General features: G+C 49.7%; 1 protein-coding gene and 1 long non-coding RNA gene across 5 annotated transcripts in view; one reads left to right on the top strand and one right to left on the bottom strand.

Annotated features, from left to right (window-relative positions):
* The first annotated feature begins 698 nt into the window (after window positions 1-698).
* Window positions 699-20784, top strand: part of NOL4 (nucleolar protein 4) — a 139256-nt gene continuing 119170 nt past the window's right edge. For 2 of the 3 annotated variants that reach the window (XM_079982711.1, XM_079982710.1), the window contains exon 1: window positions 699-3104. In XM_079982711.1, the coding sequence (XP_079838837.1) occupies window positions 2823-3104 (282 nt within the window). In that variant the 5' untranslated portion in view covers window positions 699-2822. Of the gene's footprint in view, window positions 3105-3856; window positions 3971-20784 lie in introns of those variants that run through there. The other variant, XM_079982713.1, reaches the window with a different exon arrangement.
* On the bottom strand, window positions 6246-19838 carry LOC307219500. 2 transcript variants are annotated; one of them, XR_013840442.1, is made up of 3 exons: window positions 19363-19838; window positions 18557-18635; window positions 6246-6378 (listed from the first exon to the last, which is right to left on the bottom strand). It is a non-coding gene; the product is annotated as an uncharacterized lncRNA (long non-coding RNA). The 2 variants fall into 2 exon arrangements; XR_013840443.1 differs by lacking the exon at window positions 6246-6378 and adding an exon at window positions 6530-6862.

Raw genomic sequence — 20784 nt, 5'->3', positions numbered from 1 at the left:
GCGGCGGCGGCGGCGGCGGCAGCAGCCCTCCATGCTTGCGGGCCACAGAGGGGTCCACGGAGGCCAGATTCCCGTCAGATGCATCGTCTTGTGCCCCCCTCTCAGTCATCAAGGACAACAAAAGTGGCAAGAAGGAGGAGGTGGACGGCGGAGCGGCGGGGCTGAGAGCTTGCAGGTTGCTAAGGGGGCGGCTGCGGCTGCGGGAGGAGCCCTGCAAGTTAACAAGAATCCACTCGGGACTCTTGGCTCACCGGACTCCGAGTGGGGGGAGCTGCCCCCCTACCCACACGCACACACCCTGCCAGCCTCCTGCAGCTGGCCCTCTCGCTCATTTGTTGCTCCAATAAGCAATAATTAGGTCCTAAGCTAATGACGTGTCAGCTGATCTGATGGGAGGGAGGTGGAAGGTGGGGGGGGGACTTAGGGGAGAGAGGGAGAGAGAGGGAGGCTAAGCTAGGCTAGACCAGGAGAAATCTCCATGGAAACGCTCCCCTCGCACGCCCCTCCCCCTTCCCCCCACCTGGCTGTGGCGGGGAGGGTGGTGGAGCGGCCTCCTCCTCCTCCTCCTTCCGCCGGCTCCCCTGCGCCACCTTGCCGCCCGCCGCTCGGGCCAGCCCCGCCCGCCCGCCCGCCTGCGCGGCGCTCTCCAACCTGCCGCCGCCCGCCCGCAGCAGGCGCGAGCCCGGCATCCCTAAATGGGACAATTCTGTCCGTCACGTCGCCGCTCCGCCGTCTCCACAGAAACTTTTGTCCCGCTGGCCAATCAGCGGAGGGCGTCCAAGGAGCGGGGAGGGGAGGCGGGGAGCCGACGCGGGAGAGAAGGGCTTTGGCGAGGAGCTTTTGCTCGCGCTCGGCTCGCGCTGCCGGCTGTCAGTCCCGGTTCCTGCGCCGCGAGACCTTCTAGTAGAGCCGCTGAGCAGAGAGAGCGGCTGGCAGAGAGGGAGGCGGGGGAGGGAGGGAGAGAGAGAGAGAGACTGAGGGAGCGAGCGGGGTGGGGGGAGGAGGGGGGAAGAGGAGGAGGAGGCGGAGGCGGGAGAGGCAGGCGGGCACTGTCCATATCGCAAGTGCCTGCCTGGGACAAGGCTGAGGCGCGGCGCGCGCGCAAGGTGCCAGGCGGCCCATTCATTTACCTCACGGCGCCTTTCGGATGGAGGGAGAGCCGTGGAGAGCGGGGGAGGGAGAGCCGTGCGGTGCCTTCCCCTCACCCCCCACGGCAACGAGCCATAGGAGGGTCTGAGAGAGGGAGCTGGGATTGGCGTGTGAGGTGACCAGAGAGAGAGCGAGAGGAGCCAGGACTGGACGGGTCCGGGAGCCATGAGAGAGAAGACGCGCGCAGAGAGACAGAGTGGGAGTGTGTCTGGGCTCGCGCGGCGGGGAGGAGGCGGAGGCGGAGGAGGGGAACTCCCTTTCCCGGGCGGCGAATAGGTGTCGGATGGAGCAGCTGCCGCCTGCCTTGGCCAGCTCGGAGGGTCGTCGTCGCGAGGCGCTGGCAACTGGGCTCCCGAGGAGGAGAGGGGGCTCGGCGGCGCGGCCCACAGGCGGCAAGGGTTTCAAGGGGTAGCGGAAACTGGGGCCAAGGCAGGGACAATAATCGAGGCTGCTCCGAGCAGGGAGGGAAGCAGGCGGCGGCGGCGGCGGCGAGGAAACGGGCGGCGCTGCTTCTCCATCAAGCATCCGGACGCCAAACTTCCTCGAACGCCTCGCAGCCGGGGGAGACCACCAGATACCTTCGGCTGGACGAGTCGCTAAATGGGCGAAAAACCGTTTTTACATGCGCAGCCCCACCGACGGCCGCCATCCGCCGGCCAACATCCTCCCAGAACTCAGCTCGCCCTCCTTTGGTCCCAAGCCTAATTTTTGCACCTTCAGAAGGGTCGAGGTTATTATCATCATTATTCTTTTACTCGGTTTAGTGGGATTTCCCCACCCCCCAAAAAAATAGCTAAATAAAGCCTGCGAGGATGATCTGTCAAGATTTCTCTCGGTGATGCACCCTGGATTTGTTAGGCAGGAAAGAACTTTCTATCCCACCAACAGCTTCCCACCCAAAGCATGGAGCCCTAAGATGGAATAAAGGAGAAGAGAAGAAGAGAGACCCGTTTGCCCTTCAGCGTTTTCCTCCATCCTGCGTGGAGAGGCTGCTTGTGGGAGAAGCAGGGTCCTCCCGGACAGACACAGGAAGGCAGCCCAGGGTTGGCTGGCTGGGGTGGAGGGTGGGCTTTTCTCTCTGCCCCCCTCCCTTCAACCTGCACCATCCAGGCTGAAGCGGATGCCCGGGAGAGAAGAATCCGACTCCATGATCTGTCCTTTCGCTCTCCCTTTCCTTTTTTCTTCGCGGAGCTAGGGTCCATGTCTTCGGGGCCATAAAGGCGCAACCCTCGGGGGTGGGGGGAGAGGCGCTGCTGGAGACGCTGGGATAGTCCTGCCGGCCACAAGATTAAAGGGACGGATCACGTACTGGGGAAGCAAGAGGAAGCAAGACCTGGTCGCCTGGTGGATGTGGGGAGGAGGGGTGGCGGTTGGGATGATCAAGTTGAAAAATGATCAGGACTGCTGAGCCACTCTGGAATTGATCGCCCAGCCCCTCATCCACCCCGATCTCTCCTCCAGCAAAGAAAGGGGGGAGGAGACCCCCCCCAGCAGACACACACGCACACACACACACACACACACACACACCCCAGCCACCCCCACCCCTCAGCCCTCTCTAGGGTGTGATTGTCGCGGGACCTCGTCCTCCTGGTTGCATCTTCCTCCTCCATGAGCCCGGGGTGAACAGGTGCCCCGGTCCGCTTTGGGGGTGTGTGTCTCGCCCGGGGACGATGGAGAGCGGCGACCGGGACATGTACCGCCAGTTCCAGGACTGGTGCCTCCGGACTTACGGGGACTCGGGCAAAACCAAGACGGTGACCCGCAAGAAATACGAGCGGATTGTCCAGCTGCTGAACGGCTCCGAGAGCAGCTCCACGGATAACGCCAAATTCAAATTCTGGGTCAAATCCAAAGGCTTCCAGCTCGGCCATCCGGACGAGGTCAGCGGGGCTGGCGCTGGCGGCGGCGGCGGCGGAGGGAAGCAAGTGCTCTACGTGCCGGTCAAGACCACGGTGAGTCGAGAAATTGCCTGCCTTGTTTGGGAGCCGCACCGGGGAGGGAGAGTGGCGAGCAGCAGCAGCAGCAGCAGCAGCAGCTGCCGCCCCATCGCGGCCACCCGTGGGCTCCGGCTGCTCGCCTCCCTCCGCCCCCTCCTCCTCCTCCCCCCGCCCCCCAACCTCCAGCCAGCGCTGCCTTTGCCTGGCACCTTCTGCACGGCTCTGGGCTTTGTGCGCCTCCCTTCCCTTCTTTCCCTGCGCGGCCAACGCACCAAGCACACCCTGAGCGCGATCGCCCTCCTGCCTTTCCCTTGCCATGATCCCCTTTCTGTCGTTGTTGGGGGGCGGCCTCTTCCCTTCGCCTCCCGGGGCTGAGAGGGGGCGTCGGGGGGGCTGCTGGGGGGGGGGGAGGCTTGTCCTACGCCTCCGCGCTCCCCATCTGAGACGAGTTCCGAGCGAGAAAGCACCGCGGGTCTTTCTTGGCACAAAGCGGGGCGGCCCTTGGCTTGGGGCTTTCCTCGGGATAGCAGCTTGTGTTTTTCCCCTTCATTGTTAGCCCATATCCCTCTGAGCATCGGGGAGCTGTGCTCGGCTCACTGCAGAAAGCAGAGGGCAGGGGGGAATCAACAAAAGAGCTGTAGGCTTTTGCACATGACCAAATGGAGGAATTGGTTGGTCTCTCCCCCCCCCCGCCCTCCCCGCTTGTTCAAGTCTCACTTGATGCCAGCCCAGAAGTATTGTGAGCCTTCCAGAGGTTGGAGGCTGTAAAGCTAGCTGCAGATCTCACAGTAGAAGTGCTATTATGCTGGGTTGTGGTGATAGTGGTGGCGGCAGGAGCAACAGAATTTCCTGGTTCAGAAGATGGGAACTGTTGGTTACAAGTAGGTTTTCATTCTCCTCTTCTTCCTTTAGTTTTTCTTGATTTCCAAGTTTTACCTTTTACTCTGGTTTGTGGAAGTGTGTGCAATAGCAAAAACCCTTACCTTTGGCATTCAGAGTTGATGAAACACATTTTTGTTGTTGGACTAAGAAAAAGTATCCTGGCTCTCCTTTTTCTTTTTTCTTTTTTGAAACAGTGAAATATTTTGTAGAATGTATTTAAGATGTGGCTGTAGAGTGCTAGGATTCCATGTGCTTTTTTTAATCACCAGCAGCAAATCAAGATACAGTATTTGTATGCCAGAGGCCATGGTTAATGAAATAAGTATGAAATAATACTAAATGTCTTAAAGTAATGGGAAATAATTTATACAGTGTTTATTATTTTATGGTTTCAGGATTTTAGCTACCTATTGGGATTACTTTGTAAAAGTTTTGTACCTTTGGGACACTCCACCGAGCACTCCTGCATAAATCCATTTATTTCAAAAGTGGATTTTATCCACTATAAACCTGTATCCAAACTATTTACTACGGTTCAAGTACCTAATCCCATAAAAATAAAGTATAACCAAATTTCAAGAAAAGCTCAACTAATATACTTTTGTATCTATGCTGATTAATTCAGTTAATGCTGATTAACTGGAATAGCATTGCGGGAAGCATCCTTTATGTCTCATAGCATCTTTCTTGGAAAGCTATAGGTAAACTCATGTTTGAAGGAAGATAGAATTTATGGATAGCCTTAGAAAAATTAGTTTCCCTGTAAAGATAAAGCACTATTCTGGGACTTTATGGCTGTATTCTTATGCACACTTATCTGGGAGTAAGTACCACTGAATTCAACAGAGTTTACTTCTGAGTAGGCATATATAGGATTGCATTGTATAAATGACATACATCTGCATTAACTAAGTCCACATTTGTGCTGTTTCTAAAGGGTTTTGCATATCCCCACTCTTTTGGCTCCTGCTTCTGTCACAAATTGATGCCCATAATTTATCTTTCTATACTCACCTACTAAACATAGTTTCACCTAAGCATTTGTCTGCTTGACTCAGAAAAGCACAGAACAATCCTATACTCAATCCATCACTCAAGAGTTCAATGAAACTTTCTCCCAGGTAAGCGTGTGTAGGTTTGCAGCAACAATGTTGGAAACGATCACCTATACAACAGTGCAATAATGGGGGAACAAAATTATAAAAAGGCCCATCAAATTTCTATATTACATTAAATGGCCCAAATCCAATGCAGGTTGGTATATGACCATGCATGTCTGTGCACTGGACTGTGCCCAGTACACACTACTCTGTATTATCAGTGGCACCATGGGACAGTGTGTCTGGCTGTTAACCAGAAGGTTTGCGGTTTGAACCCACCCAAGGACAGCTGTGGGCAAGACTCCTGCATTGCGGGGGGTTGGGCTAGATGACCCTCAGGGTCCCTTCCAACTCCACAATTCTATGATTCAAATCTAACAGCATTCCTTGCATTGGTAAAATATTCAATCTTGAGTGCATGCAAATATTTAATTTCCTAAATCTGCTCCATAACAGAAATTTCAAACAGCATGCACAGATGTTACTGAATCATGATCACCTCAAACTTCATATCCCCATTCACAAGGATGCATCAATTGTTTAAGGACAACTTCCGATTTTTTTCTAATGTGCACTCAGTGCTCAAAGTGGAAGTGAAGTGAAGTGGAATGGTTTCATTTCAAATTATGCCAGACTCAATAACATCCATTGGAAGAAATAAGGTGGTTTGGAGGCAGCCTGAAAAGATGTGGGATAGCATCTTACTCCATTTGAAGCACTGGGCATGCTGGATACATATCAATGGTTGACTTTGGAAGTGTTTTCAGTTTCACTTTGCTATTAACATTTATGTGAAGTCATTCAAGTTTACTCACTGGCACCATGGACAGAAGCTTCACTCTGCTTTGTAGCATCTCATTCATCCCAATATATCCAGTGGCCATAGAAGAGTTTAATCACATACTATCACTCCTTGTTAACTCTTCTGTCTGATTGCTGCATACACTTGACAATGTTGTCACATATATATCTGCTGCTACAGTGCACAGAGACAGTAACTTCCATACTATATAATCAAAAAACTTTTCCCACTACCAGAAAAGTCATTGTAGTGTACAGTATTTCATTTTAAAAAATCAAACACTATTGATAATTCTGGTCAGTACAGAATTAACAGATGCACAAAATAACATTTTTAACATCAAAGCAATTGGCTTGATGAAAAATTAATATGCAAACCACCTTCATTGTCCAGAATTATTCTCTCCTTGAAGCTTTAAGGTTTGTTGCTCAGCTTTGCTGTCAGGCAGAGAGATTTGCTCCTGAAGGTTCTGTAATCCACTGCTGCTGGTAATTAGACATCATTACTGCTGCATTAAAGGGAAAGAGAGAAGGGGAGAGGACAGGCTGGGGCTAATTAACTACTTGATTTTAATGAAAGAAAGAGAGACTGATAGCAGGTGGGAGTTTGCACCGGAACAGACCAGACAAGCAACACAGACTTCACTGAAGCAAGAATAACTTGCAGGCTTACAGTAGCAGTGCCCTTATCTGTTTATTAAATGGCATGGACAGCGAATGAAATACAAAGGCCTGAACATATATTATATCTAGTTTGCTGTTGCATGTTGGTGAACACCTCAGGCTCCCAGGGCCTCATTCAGTTTAAACAGCATGCAGAGAAAGGGAATATTTAGCTTGTTGAATGCTGATTTAATTTATTTCAGTGTCTCAGTCTTCTGGAGAGCAAAAGGAGCAAATCAGTCTCCCTGTTTTCACATCCCTCTGTGGTGTAGGAGATGCACTCTTGGTCACCAGGCAACAACATCCTGCAATACGGCCATTTTAGGTCTACAGTGGGACAACACACAGTGGAGTATTTATATGTGCAGCTCAATGAATAATATACTGTACCTCTGCTAACTCTTCCCACTGTTGTTCTTTTGTCATCTGCTCTCTTTCATTAAGCCCAAACTGCAGTTTATGAGAACAGTGAAATGATGCCTAATCAAGAGGCTTTACTTGAAAGCATAAGACAGAGAAATATGCCAAATGGCTGACAATAATTAGTTTAAAGTTTTTATACTTGATACCCACAGTCACTTAGCAACACATAACACTATCCTTAGTGTGACTGGTGACTGAAATTCTACAGATAATTTTATGAACAGCTTCTATGAGATTTCTGACTAAATTAGTATTTATGTTTGAAAATAAAATTGGAAATAATGAAAAATATCAGTGATGTTATGTGGTAATGGTACAAATTACAGTATCCAGCTTGAAATCAAATGTTCTCGTGTACAGAATGATGTGCCAAGGATGTGAATTCAGGTCTATGGTTTAGAGCAGGCATGGCCAAAATTGGCCCTCCAGCTGTTTGGGGAGTACAACTCCCACCATCCCTAGCTAACAGGACCAGTGGTCAGGGATGATGGGAATTGTAGTCCCCAAACAGCTGGAGGGCCAAGTTTGGCCATGCCTGCTAGAGTTCAAACATTTCTGAATTAGTTAGGGGTGGGGCCTCACATCAGCAGTTCAGGATAAGCAATGAGGGCCAGGTGAAATACTATATGAAAGCAGACAGTCCTCTTGATCCCTATTTGAGAGAAATATGTGTATCCTGCTATCTTTTGTGTAACTAACTATGTGGATGTTATGCCACTAGTTCAGATGTGTGTGCTGGTGAAGGTCTAATTAATGGATTCCACAGACCAATATTTTGGTTACCCTAGCATAAAAGTTGTTGGGGTTTAAATTACACTTTAAAAGAAAATTAAGTTGCATATGATTCAGTGGTCCATTCCTGACTTGCTGCATCAGTTTGTAACTGCTTAGGATGTGGGGTGTCAAAAATTATGCCAGTACAACTACACAAGAGTTGTGGTGATATTATGATGCTATTGCAGACACATCATCTGCACAAATGCATAGAATTGGACTGCTAGCCATGCTCCTTTAAAAAATGTATCTTTATTATAAACTCTCCCCTTTAACTTGCAGTGATAACTGTAAAGAGCAAAGAAGTTTGTGAAATACTTATTAAGAAAACTGTTAACGTACAGGACTTTAACATGCCACAAGTGTCAGCACAACAATACAATTGTGGGAATGTTATTGAAGGTTTGTAAATATGCATCTTGGGGTTCCTATGATTTTTCAACAATAGATCAGTAGTAGAATAGAGGCAGAGTTCCAGGTCAATTTCTGGCATATCCTGTCAGGGATGGGAAAGACTCCAGTCTGAATCTCTAGAAAGCTGCTATCAGTGTACAAGGCAACTTCCTAATAATTACCAATCTCTGTTTCTGAGTTCTTAGTCTCTAATGTGTGTTAGAATAATCAATCCTCATGACAGGAGTAAAATGTGTCTATGTGCCACTGGTTAACTAAAAAAGTTAAAGCATTAGGATATAGCTACTCTGTGTTCTGCACACCCTCTATATAAAAGTTATACTTTTATCTTAAAATTCTATGGAATAATATTTTCACTTTGGCTATGCTTTATATCTCATCTTTAAGTCAAACTTCTTCAGTTATGTAAAACTCTTCTAAAGATTGACATGGCTTATTAACTGGTAATTTTTAATGTAGATTTTCACAAATAAGAAAAATCCTTCATTACATGGCTAAATTATAGCCACAAAACTATCTCTGGCAGTCAGTACTTTTAAAAAATATGGTAATTGCAATATTTTAGGATGTAGCTTTCCAAAGAATGTTAGAAAACAGGGATAGACTTTTGTAAATACATGTATATACTAAATTCCTCTCCGAAGCTTCAAAATTAGCAGTGAAAGTGAAAGTGGGTAGGAATGGTCAAAGTACAAATCAATATGAGGATGTGGAAATACAGTCAATATTTGCCACTGAACTTAGAGCTTAAGGGGGTTCTGGACAGAAAACACAATACATTTACCTCATGAAGAATGTATATGTTGCATTTAGCAATTAAATGACTGGCATGCAGAACAGAAGTGTGCATGCGTGTGTATATGTTTTTTGTTTTTATCTACATGCATTTTTACGTGTGTTTTTATTTACATGTGTATTTATTTACTCACACACCCCACACACATTGGGGGTGGTATTTATTCAGCTAAGTTTTACTCAAAGCAGGCCTATTGAAATTAATGAACATGACTAAATTAGCCCTATTAATTTAAATGGGAGTACTCTGAGCAAAACTTAGTTGAGTACCACCTAGTATGTCACTGAATACTAGCTGCACTTGAATCCAGGCTTCCCATAAGCATCTAGTTGGCCGTTGCGAGAATAGGATGGACTAGATGGGCCTTTAGCCTGGTCCAGCAGCCAGACTCTTCTTATGTTCTTAATAAAAAGCACTATATATTTCAATGTGCAAATCACCATCAAAGAAAAGCTTCTGGACTTCTGTATAACAGTGTCACTATACTTGAGACACTCAGTGGCTCTGGGTCTCCAGTGTAGTGACCAGCAAAGGGAGGGGAAGTAATAGAGGCAGGGCTGTGCTTATACTGCTACTGGGTTCTCTCAGCTAATCTGCTCTCAGTGCCCTTTTGGAATTTCCCATCAATCACAAACCCCTGTCTCCAGTGATTCCAGTAATCCTAGACTTTGAGAATCAAGCTGCTCCTGTCTTTGGTTAGAAGTGTGATGAAATGTTGGGAACTGAGGGGTGGAAAAGGTAGAGCTATACTTCCCTTGCAAGAGGCAGAGCTGATCCTTGTGGCTGAGCTCATTCCTTCTGCCTCCATTCACATGAGAGAAGAATTGCTGTTGCCATGGAGGGAGGCAAGGAAGATGATAGATATCTGAATGCACACCCTGTGAAACCCTCTTCAGATGTTCAAGTCCTCACATGATTACAGTCAAGGGGGAAACAGGATCACACTCACTTGGCTTGGAGGTATGGCGGTGGGGGCAGATGTCATAGGCGAAGGGGATCGAGATATGGATATGCTCGTACCCCTTCCAATCTGCGCCCCATCCTGAGGGACGAAGGTAGGGTGAGCAAGGATTACTCACCTCCATCACTGGTGTTGTGCAATGCCAGGTCTATAGGCAACAAAACCGCCACCCTGAGAGACTTCTTCACCTCGCAGGGGGTTGACGTGACTTGTGTGATGGAGACCTGGGTGCGCGAAGGGGAAACTGTTACCTTACGAGAGATGGCGCCCCCGGGTTTCTCCGTCCTCCACCAGTCGCGGACTGTGGGCCGGGGAGGAGGGGTGGCATTATTAATCCGGGAAGATTTTTCTTTCAGGGCTCTACCATCGCCATCAATCCCCGGCATTGAATGTGTTGGCCTAGTGTGGGGCTCCGAGGTGAGCTTGGCTGTCTGGCTGGTGTACCGGCCACCTAGCGCACCAGCAGCCACCTTGTCAGGCCTGCAGGAGGCGGTGGCCGGCTGGGCCTTGGAGTTCCCTAACCTATTGGTATTGGGGGACTTCAACATCCATGCTGATGCCATTCCCTCCTCACAGGCTCTGGACCTGGTGTCTTCCATGGCGACACTAGGGCTCTCCCAGTTTGTTTCGGGCCCCACACATCAAGCAGGCCACACGCTGGATTTGATCTTTGGCGCCGGTATAGATGTGATCATGTCTCCTTCGATGAAGGTGCCATGGTCTGATCACTACGCTCTGAAAGCCAGGATTGATTTTCCACCCCCACACTGCTTAGGTGGCGAGCCAATTTGGGCTCGCCCGCAGAGGCTGATGGACTCTGATAGATTCCGTCAGGCCTTGCGGGACCTTGCTCCCCCTGGCGACTCATTGACTGAGCTTGTTGAGGGCTGGAATATCCAGCTCCTAGCAGCCATCGATGAGATCGCACCCAGGCGCCCTCTGCGACCCCGCAGAAACCGGGCTCCCTGGTTTACCGAGGAGCTTCGGAAAATGAAGCGGGACCTCAGACGGCTAGAGCGAGTATGGCAGGGTGCCCGTGACGGAGCCTCAAGAACATCTTATAGGGTTTTTATGAAAACCTACGAGATGGCAGTGAAGGCTGCTAAGAAGTCCTACTTCTCGGCCTCCATTGCCTCCGCTAGCTCTCGCCCGGCGCAATTATTTAGTATAATTAGGTCTTTAACGTCCCTTGAAGGACAGCCAAATTTAAATAACAATTTGACACACAGCTGTGAGGCATTTGTGAGCTTTTTTGCGGAGAAGGTCCTGTTGCTCCGCCATGACCTCCCTGCCAATTTGGATATAATAAAGGAACTGGAGGCCCCTCGACTGTCCTCGGGTCCAGTATTGGACCACTCTGACCGGATATCCCCAGCCGATGTGGACAGACTCCTCCGAGCTGGAAAGCCCACCACCTGTCCTCTTGACCCATGCCCGTCTTGGCTGATTAGAGTGTGTCCAGACGAGGTGCGGGCCCCCCTGGGTGATATCATCAATTTGTCCCTTGGCACCGGAATATTCCCAGGGGAACTGAAGGAGGCAGTGGTGTGCCTGCTCTTAAAGAAAACATCATTAGATCCCTTAGATCTATCCAATTACCGCCCGGTTTCGAATCTTCCATTCCTGGGTAAGGTGATTGAGAGAGCGGTTGCTGAACAGCTTGGTAGGCTTCTGGATGAAACATCGGCTCTCGATCCATTCCAGTCCGGCTTCCGCGCTGGTCATGGGACCGAGACGGCTCTGGTCGCCCTAACAGATTATCTCCGCAGGCAGCTGGATCGAGGCGGGTCGGGGCTGCTGATTCTTCTAGACCTGTCAGCAGCCTTCGACATGGTCGATCACGAACTCCTGGACCACCGCCTTGCCGATGTGGGGATCCAGGGCACAGTCCTTCAATGGCTGCGCTCGTTTCTCTCTGGTCGGGGACAGAGGTTGGCGCTTTGGGGGGAATTGTCATCGCGCCACTCCTTGGTGTGTGGAGTGCCTCAGGGTGCGATTCTCTCCCCGATGCTTTTTAACATCTTTATGCGCCCCCTCGCCCACCTTGTCCGGAGTTTTGTGCTGGGTTGCCATCAGTATGCCGATGACACCCAACTCTATCTGTTGATGGATGGCCATCCTGACTTGGCCCCAGACACACTGACCAGATGTCTGGAAGCTGTGGCTGGATGGTTACGTGGGAGCCAGTTGAAGTTAAATCCTTCGGACAGAGGTCCTCTGGCTGGGACGGGGCGATATGAGATTGAGGGGGCAACTCCCATCTCTTGCGGGGGTGCAATTAGTGCCAGCATCGTCCGTTAAGAGTTTGGGTATAATCTTTGATACCTCCCTCTCTATGGAGGCGCAGATTACAGCTATAACAAAGGCGGCATTTTTTCATCTCCGCCAAGCTAAGCAGTTGGCTCCTTACCTCTCTCGCCCTGACCTAGTCACTGTGATCCATGCAGCGGTCACCTCCAGACTGGATTATTGTAACTTGCTCTACGTGGGGCTGCCCTTGAGACTGACCCAGAAACTCCAGCGGGTGCAGAATGCCGCGGCGAGACTCCTTAAGGGGTCTTCGCTGCGAGATCATATTCATCTGGTACTATACCAGCTGCACTGGCTCCCGGTGGAGTACAAGATCAGGTTTAAGGTGCTGGTTTTAACCTTTAAAGCCCTATACGGCCTAGGACCCTCATACCTACGGGACCGCCTCTCCTGGTATGTTGCACAGAGAAATTTACGGTCTGCAAATAAAAACATCCTGAAGATCCCAGGCCACAGAGAGGTTAGGCTGGCTTCAACTAGAGCCAGGGCTTTCTCGGCCGCGGCTCCAATCTGGTGGAACGCTCTGTCACAAGAGACTAGGGCCCTGCGGGACCTGACATCTTTCTGCAGGGCCTGCAAGACAGAGCTGTTCCACCAGGCCTTTGGTCAGGGCGCAGCCTGACCCCCTCCTCTGGCAATCTGCACAGAATTTTGCTTAATGGTTGCCATCAATTTGATTTTAATTTGATTTTAATTAATTTTATAATGAATGTTTTTAGAATGTTGGATTATTTTGATTGTTGTTAGCCGCCCTGAGCCCAGCTTCGGCTGGGGAGGGCGGGATATAAATAAAAATTATTATTATTATTATTATTATTATTATTATTATTATTATTGGCTTGCCCCCTCAACACATCCTCAATGGCCTGGCCCTGCTGATGTCCATGTGTTGGGACTGAAGTCAATTCAGCTATGTGCATGTAGATTCTCTGCATTATTTAGAACCTTGATTGCATGGGCTTCTAAATCACATGGGAAGGCTACACATGCACATCAGGCTCCCTACTTCAGACTTCCAGCTTTAGTGTGTGGACAAGCAATGCAGCCAGGCCATTAATGCTACAGGGATAAGGCTAGCAGGCATGCCACCAACATTATGACCCACGCAAATGCAATCACTTTTGTCAGGGAACTGCCATCAGAGCCAAGGGTGGAGGTAAGGCTCCTCAATGATGCTGGAGAGGGAACCAGCAAGGAGAGAGGGGGAGCTTCCGCTGGGGAAGGAGATAGGTGTGACGCTAGGAAGAAAGGGGAGGCTGAGGGAGCTTCGGAGGGAGGGCTCCGAGACTGTTCCAGCGAGACCAGCGGGGAGAGCACAGAACCTCTGCTTGGGACGCCCACTCTGCGCAGAAAGCTTCCGCGCAGGGAGGCTAGGCGGAGACTTGGTGTCAAAGAACTTTTATGTTGGAAAAAGTTCAGGAAACGCCCACTGACGGATTCTGCCAGTGATTGAGACAGCCACGGAGTAAAGGCTGCCCAGCCGGGGGAAAAGTTTTAACCAAACAACTCAGCTTGCAGCAGTTTGCGGGTTACGCACAAGCAACCCCAACCCCCATTACAACTTTGGAAGAGAGCTTCCTTTCACTTTGGCTTAGCTGTGTGTAGGGACATGCTCCACACTGAAAGCACCATAAACCACCAGTTCCTGTTATCTCCCCTGTAGACAGAGACAGTCCTTACTATTCCAGGATTCCCTTTCACTTTCTCACCGAAAAATAAGGCAGTGGCATTCCTAAGATCATTCACCACACTTTTCTTCCCAAGGGGCACAGGCCTAAGCAGAAAATATGGCTTGAGTGAGCAACAAGTTGGTGATCAGTGAAAAAGCAAAAGGAAAACAGCCTAGAGACAGGGGTCCTGCACTGCTGATGACATCATCACCAGAACAAACACGTGAAATTATTCATCTCTGTGCTTCTCCTTGTATTCTTTCCCCCATACCCCATACTTGTAAAAATAAAGCAGATTTGTTAAAATAAGCAGATTTGTGCAAGAACACCACACATCTACAGTGGTTACTCTTCCAAATGAAAGGAACTTTATCAAAACCAGTATTCCTATTGCTCAAGGAAGAGGAAGTGAGTGTGGAGTTTTATCTCTTCTTCACAAACAGTGAACTAGTGTTCTGTCAGTGCAAAAAGTTGTGCAATCAACTGTGCAAACTGAGTTCTTATGGGTCCTGTTCTCTGTGATCATGTTAATTCTGTTCATTGACTTACTGACCCAAATATTTATTCTCTCTCTACCCATGCTTTTCTACATACTGCCACCAAAGAAAGCCAATATTTAATGTATTCTACACAACATCCACAAACTATTATTCACAAATCACTTGTTCTAGATCACTATCAAAGAGTGTTTACAGAAGTTTAGTGATACTCTAGGCTAGGAATGACTAACTTATGGCCCCCAGGCCATATCCAGCCCCCAAAGGTTTTTTTCACTCCCCGCTTCACAATTTGGTGGTGGTAGCAATGACAGGCCCCCACCCCTGACCCCCACCATCTGATTCTCTGCTGCTTCCTCATTGTGGAGCACCTCTGCAGCATTCAGCAAGCACTTTCTGAAGGGCTTGAGAGATATTGGGATACAGATCTCTCCCTCCCTGCTCACCAGATCCATCCATTGTATGTAATGTGCCCCTCTCTGTATGTACATGTGTGTCCCCTAGTATGTATGCAATATGCATGTGATTATCCTGCTGGGATAGCTCAGTTGGTAGAGCATGAGACTCTTAATCTCAGGGTCGTGGGTTTGAACCCCATGTTGGGCAAGAGATTCCTGCACTGCAGGGGGTTGGACTAGATGAACTTAATGGTCCCTTCCAACTCTACAATTCTATGATTCTATGCATGCTTGCTCTGCTGTTTATGTGATGTATATGCAAAATGTGTGGGGTGTATGTATGGCATGCCAACTGTGAGGTGGCCACACTCAATTTTTGACCATCTATCAAGTTAGAAGGTAGCAATGTAGCCACTTCTCCTGTAGGTGGAGGTGTTAGGAAATCCAGGTGCTTGGGTACCTAGAAAATTGATGATAGTACAAGAATGTTAGAATACTTACTTGATTTTTGCAGGACTCTTTCTTAAAACTTGAGGCTGAGTTTCTAAAATATTATGCTGGTTCCTGGGATTTTGAATGACTTTTGTAGCTCTCTTTTAAGGGTCGATTCCACACTACAGCCCTTGAGCACTGTTGAAGGGCTCCTTTTCTATAACTGGTGTTTGCTGGGCTCAATTGGAGCAACAACACTACCAGGGGAAGGATTCCATCTGTGTCCACCACTGCTTCACCTGCTTGCTGCAGAGTGCCAATTTCCCTCCTCACTGTTAGGAATGTAGGAAGCTGCCTTATACCAAGGTAGACCAAAGGAATATCTAGCCAGTATTGTCCATGCTGACTGGCATTTGTTTTACAGGGTTTGAAAACAAAGTCAAGGTGGCTCATGAATAAAATCCATACTTGCTGCAAGGCCATTTTGCACAGGGACTGGCTGTACTACAGCAGAAGTGCCACCTTGGCCCCGCGACTGTGGGTGCCCAGGGTGTGGGAGACATGCAGCATACATGGCCCTGGTACCAAAAATGTGGGTGCCTGGCCCCTTCATGGGGAATTTTGTGGTTCCCAGCCAGGAACTCCATAGCATAGCAAATCTCAACTACAGTTGGTGTCACCATCGATCAGTGCTGACAGCAAGGCTTGCTTGCCAAGAAACAATTAGAACACTTCAAGGTTCCCAGTTTTTCCGTGGAAGCCATGTGTCTACCTGCCTCACACCTGATATCACAAATGATGTCAGACATGGGGGAGATGGCTGTGGTTTGGGGGAAATGGCCACATAGTCAAACTGGGGTCTGTATCAGGTCCAATTTGGCCCAGAGGCTGGAGGTTTCCTACCTCTGATATAAATGTCTATGGTGAGAGGAATCTGCAACCTAGATGCATACCACATCACAGAAAGGGCTACTTGATGCAGACCTATTCATTGTTCACATGTTGTTCAGCACTGGAGTGATGAATGCCAGAATATGGCTCCCACTCTGTGTGCTAATTCAGTGCTATGAAGGTTGGTGCCACATATATCTTTAGGTGCCAGGCAAAAACTTTCCTCCGTAACCTGTGGCCTTTTAGAAGTGAGTGGGCTATTTTATATGTACGGTATTTCTTTTTCCTCTTGGTTTTAATGTACAGGTATCTATGTGGGGTTTATTGTCTGGTTGTAAGTTGCTTTGGGGTACCCGTGACAAGATAAGCTGACTGACTAAATACATAAATAAGATTAAAAGCAAGCTATCAAGGCTAGCCCAAGATTTTATGCTACCTGAGGCAAAGGACAAAATGGCACACACATGCATCCATGCCACTTTTAGCAGTAAATCTTACTTCAATATTAGTAATGGAGCATTGCACTGCCCCTGAGGGAGATCAGCAGGGTAATTATAAAGGTGGAGGGCAAGAGGCATGACACACACAGCTCTCTTCTCCCAACAGGAGGGTATGGTCAGGGAGCTCAGGAGGAAGAGCTGAGGGGCACCACTGCCTCCCAGCACACACCACTTGAGGCCGTTCCCTCACTCTGCCAAATAACAGGACAAGCCCTGTAAGCTAGTGGGGGCAGAAACCTGATCTCGTTTTTTGACAGAATTACAAGCCTGGTAGATAAAGGGAATGCAGTGGATGTAGTCTACCTTGATTTCAGCAAGGCATTTGACAAGGTGCCCCATGATATTCTTGTAAAGAAGCTGGTAAAATGCGGTCTTGACTATGCTACCACTCAGTGGATTTGTAACTGGCTGACTGACCGAACCCAAAGGGTGCTCATCAATGGTTCCTCTTCATCCTGGAGAAGAGTGACTAGTGGGGTGCCACAGGGTTCTGTCTTGGGCCTGGTCTTATTCAACATCTTTATCAACGACTTGGATGATGGACTCAAGGGCATCCTGATCAAATTTGCAGATGACACCAAACTGGAAGGGGTGGCTAACACCCCAGAGGACAGGATCACACTTCAAAACGACCTTGACAGATTAGAGAACTGGGCCAAAACAAACAAGATGAATTTTAACAGGGAGAAATGTAAAGTATTGCACTTGGGCAAAAAAAAAATGAGAGGCACAAATACAAGATGGGTGACACCTGGCTTGAGAGCAGTACATGTGAAAAGGATCTAGGAGTCTTGGTTGACCACAAACTTGACATGAGCCAACAGTGTGACGTGGCAGCTAAAAAAGCCAATGCAATTCTGGGCTGCATCAATAGGAGTATAGTATCTAGATCAAGGGAAGTAATAGTGCCACTGTATTCTGCTCTGGTCAGACCTCACCTGGAGTACTGTGTCCAGTTCTGGGCACCACAGTTCAAGAAGGACACGGACAAACTGGAACGTGTCCAGAGGAGGGCAACCAAAATGGTCAAAGGCCTGGAAACAATGCCTTATGAGGAACGGCTAAGGGAGCTGGGCATGTTTAGCCTGGAGAAGAGGAGGTTAAGGGGTGATATGATAGCCATGTTCAAATATATAAAAGGATGTCACATAGAGGAGGGAGAAAGGTTGTTTTCTGCTGCTCCAGAGAAGCGGACACGGAACAATGGTTCCAAACTACAAGAAAGTAGATTCCACCTAAACATTAGGAAGAACTTCCTGACAGTAAGAGCTGTTCGACAGTGGAATTTGCTGCCAAGGAGTGTGGTGGAGTCTCCTTCTTTGGAGGTCTTTAAGCAGAGGCTTGACAACCATATGTCAGGAGTGCTCTGATGGTGTTTCCTGCTTGGCAGGGGGTTGGACTCGATGGCCCTTGTGGTCTCTTCCAACTCTATGATTCTATGATTCTATGGTTTAGCAAGTGGCAGACAATTCTCTCTCCCCCGCCGTCAATAAGCCATATGCTGTAACAACAATAACAACAAAACCCCAAAGGGCTTTCAACACTATAGTTCAGATAATTTGTTGGACCTCCAATTTCTATATGATTTCTCTTGCAAAAAATTGTCTGTCTCCCACATCTCACCTGTTTTGCCTAAAACATTAAAATAAAAATGTAGGAAAATATCTCACACACCCTGAGCTTAGCATACACCTTGGGGGAGATGCACAACAGGATGAATCAAAGGGCTTATTGCTGGCAGCTTAGAAGGGGGCCATATGCTGTGCTTGGCTGCTCTAGTAGTTTCCCTAGGCCAGCCTGACCCACTGCAAGCCTCCCAGGGGCCTTGGCAAAACAAAAGAAAGAACGATGGCAAAAATGAGATGTGGAATACTCTCCTATATGAAGTGTGCAGCGGCGTGAAGGAGAACGAAAGCAAGACTTAGTGGCGCTTGGGGACACAAATTGACACAAACCTGGCCACGAGGAATTAGGGCCGGCTTGCGATCCTGTGCAGCACAATGACTCGGGAGTAAGTCGCGTTGGCCGGAGTTACTACAGGAAAGAAAGAAAAACACTCTGCACAGGATCGGGCTGTAGGGAGTTGGCATTCCGCAGGGCAGGGGGTGGGGTGGAAGCTGCCCGTGCCACCGGGTGACGCCACTGTGTGCCTTTGCCGCCTTCGAGGCCCTTCATTCGATGCGACTGCCCCTTCTTCCTGCCCGAGGCTCCCTTTTCCCTCAAAGCCAAGCTGCAGCTCTGGCATCCGCAGGGTCCGTGGCGTTGCCAGGCTCCTGTCGCCCAACTGTAGCATCTTTCCCGGCGCGATGAACAGAAGCACCCTGGGCGGAGAGGGAGGGAGGGAGGAAGGGCCGAGAACAGACGCTCCTCACCCCCTCCCTCCGCCCCCTCCTCCTCTCCCGCCGCGCGTGCGTGTGGCGCGGCAGCGGGTCTGCGAGGAGGAGTCCCCAGCCGCGTGCAGGGCAGGCGAAGGCGGCAGCAGCAGCAGCAGCAGCGAGGCTCTGGGGCTGGGACGCGCGAGGAGGATGGCGGAGGACAGGCGCCGGCCCGGCTGCCTGCTCCCCTCCCCCTGCCTTCGCAGCCATGGCCTGGCACCTGACTCGGGGCATTGGCAGAAGGGGCGGGATGGGGAGGATCGGGGTGGGAGGGTTAGTGGCAGGGTGCGTGTGTATACACGCGCTGGCGGGGGCGGGGCAGCTTTCTCCCCCTCGCCTTCGTTCTCTCCCTCTCCCTTCCCGTTCCTATAGTAACCCTGAAATACCTCCAGGACACACATAGCTGGGCTCCGAGGCTCCTCTCCGGATTGGCGGAGGCGAGAGGGGGGGAGGGGGAGGAGAGCCGAAGCCAGGCGAGCAGGAAGAAGCGCGCGCGGCGCTGGGGCAGGCCCGGCAGCAGAAGGCAGAGCGCGCCCCTCCCCCTCCGCCCGCCGAGTTCCCATGGCGACTGGGTCGGCGAGCTGCAGGATCCAGCTGAGCGGCACCTGGACGGGCAGCGAGCGAGCCGGAGCCCAGCCGCCACAGGCGCTGGCTGACAGGAAACACGCCCACGTGCCGACCCCAAACACCCAACAGAACAGGCCAGCACGCGGTCGCCCCCTCCTCAATTTCCCGCTCGCTCTCGTGCTCCCCGCCCCGAGAACTGGTGATGTTGACACATCCCAAACCAGAGAATGGCTCTGAAACTGGATTGACTCAACCAGGGATTGTGGCACAAACAGAGCACAAGCCGACAGAATCAGCGCTGCGTCACAATGCATGCTTTGGCAGCACAGCACGGAACGCTCTGACAATCGTTGCGGTGGGGGGTGGGACCATGAATCATAGAACTGTGGAGTTGGAAGGGACCACGAACGTCATCTAGCCCAACCCCCTGCAGTGCAGGAATCTTTTGCCCAACGTGGAGCTCGAACCCACGACCCTGAGATCAACTGCCTCATGCCCTACCGACTGAGCCATCCCACGTGTTCCTTGTCCCATGTGCTGCTTGTACACATCTGTATGCCCAGCAAAACACAAACACCAATACAATCACCTCATGGGATAACCTGCTTGTGGAGTCCTTCATGGAAAGGCAGGCATGGACATGGACATTTGGTGCTCAGAGGCAATGATGTACCAGAGTACCAGATGTTGGGAGCAAACAGCAGGAATTGCATGTCATCTTCATGTACCGCTTGTGAGCTTCTAGGCATCTGGCAGGTTGCTGTTGGAAACGGAATGCTGAAGGAAACTGTTTCTCATGTTATCCTCATAAACAGAGATTGACACACTGCTGGTTCCTCCACCCTTAATGATGTGCAACCCAACCCCCAACATTGACATATGGAGAGTATCTGAGCAGGGAATCTGATACATGTAGAATTCTGTGTGCTTGGCTTCCTTGCACTCTGGAACCATGTGGCATTAGAGTTCCAGATTGTGTAGAAGTTTACATGCTTCTACATGTGTAGAAGCTGTATGTCAGGGGTGAAGAACCAGCAGGCCTCCAGATGTTGGACTACAACTCATCAATCCTGATCATTGGTCATGTTTGCTGGAGCCACTGGGCATAGGAGTTTGACAGCATTTAAAAGGTTTCAGGTTCCCCACAATTGTTCTCCATGCATTTGCTTCCTTTAGGTGCTCATGCTCAATTTGTGAACCATAGGGTTAGGAGCATGTGGATAACGTGGGAAGGAGTTAGG

The sequence above is a fragment of the Podarcis cretensis genome (genome assembly GCF_951804945.1).
Source record: "Podarcis cretensis genome assembly, chromosome: 7".
In the NCBI taxonomy this organism is placed as follows: Eukaryota; Metazoa; Chordata; class Lepidosauria; order Squamata; family Lacertidae; genus Podarcis; species Podarcis cretensis.
This window is presented reverse-complemented; position numbering and strand designations above follow the sequence as displayed.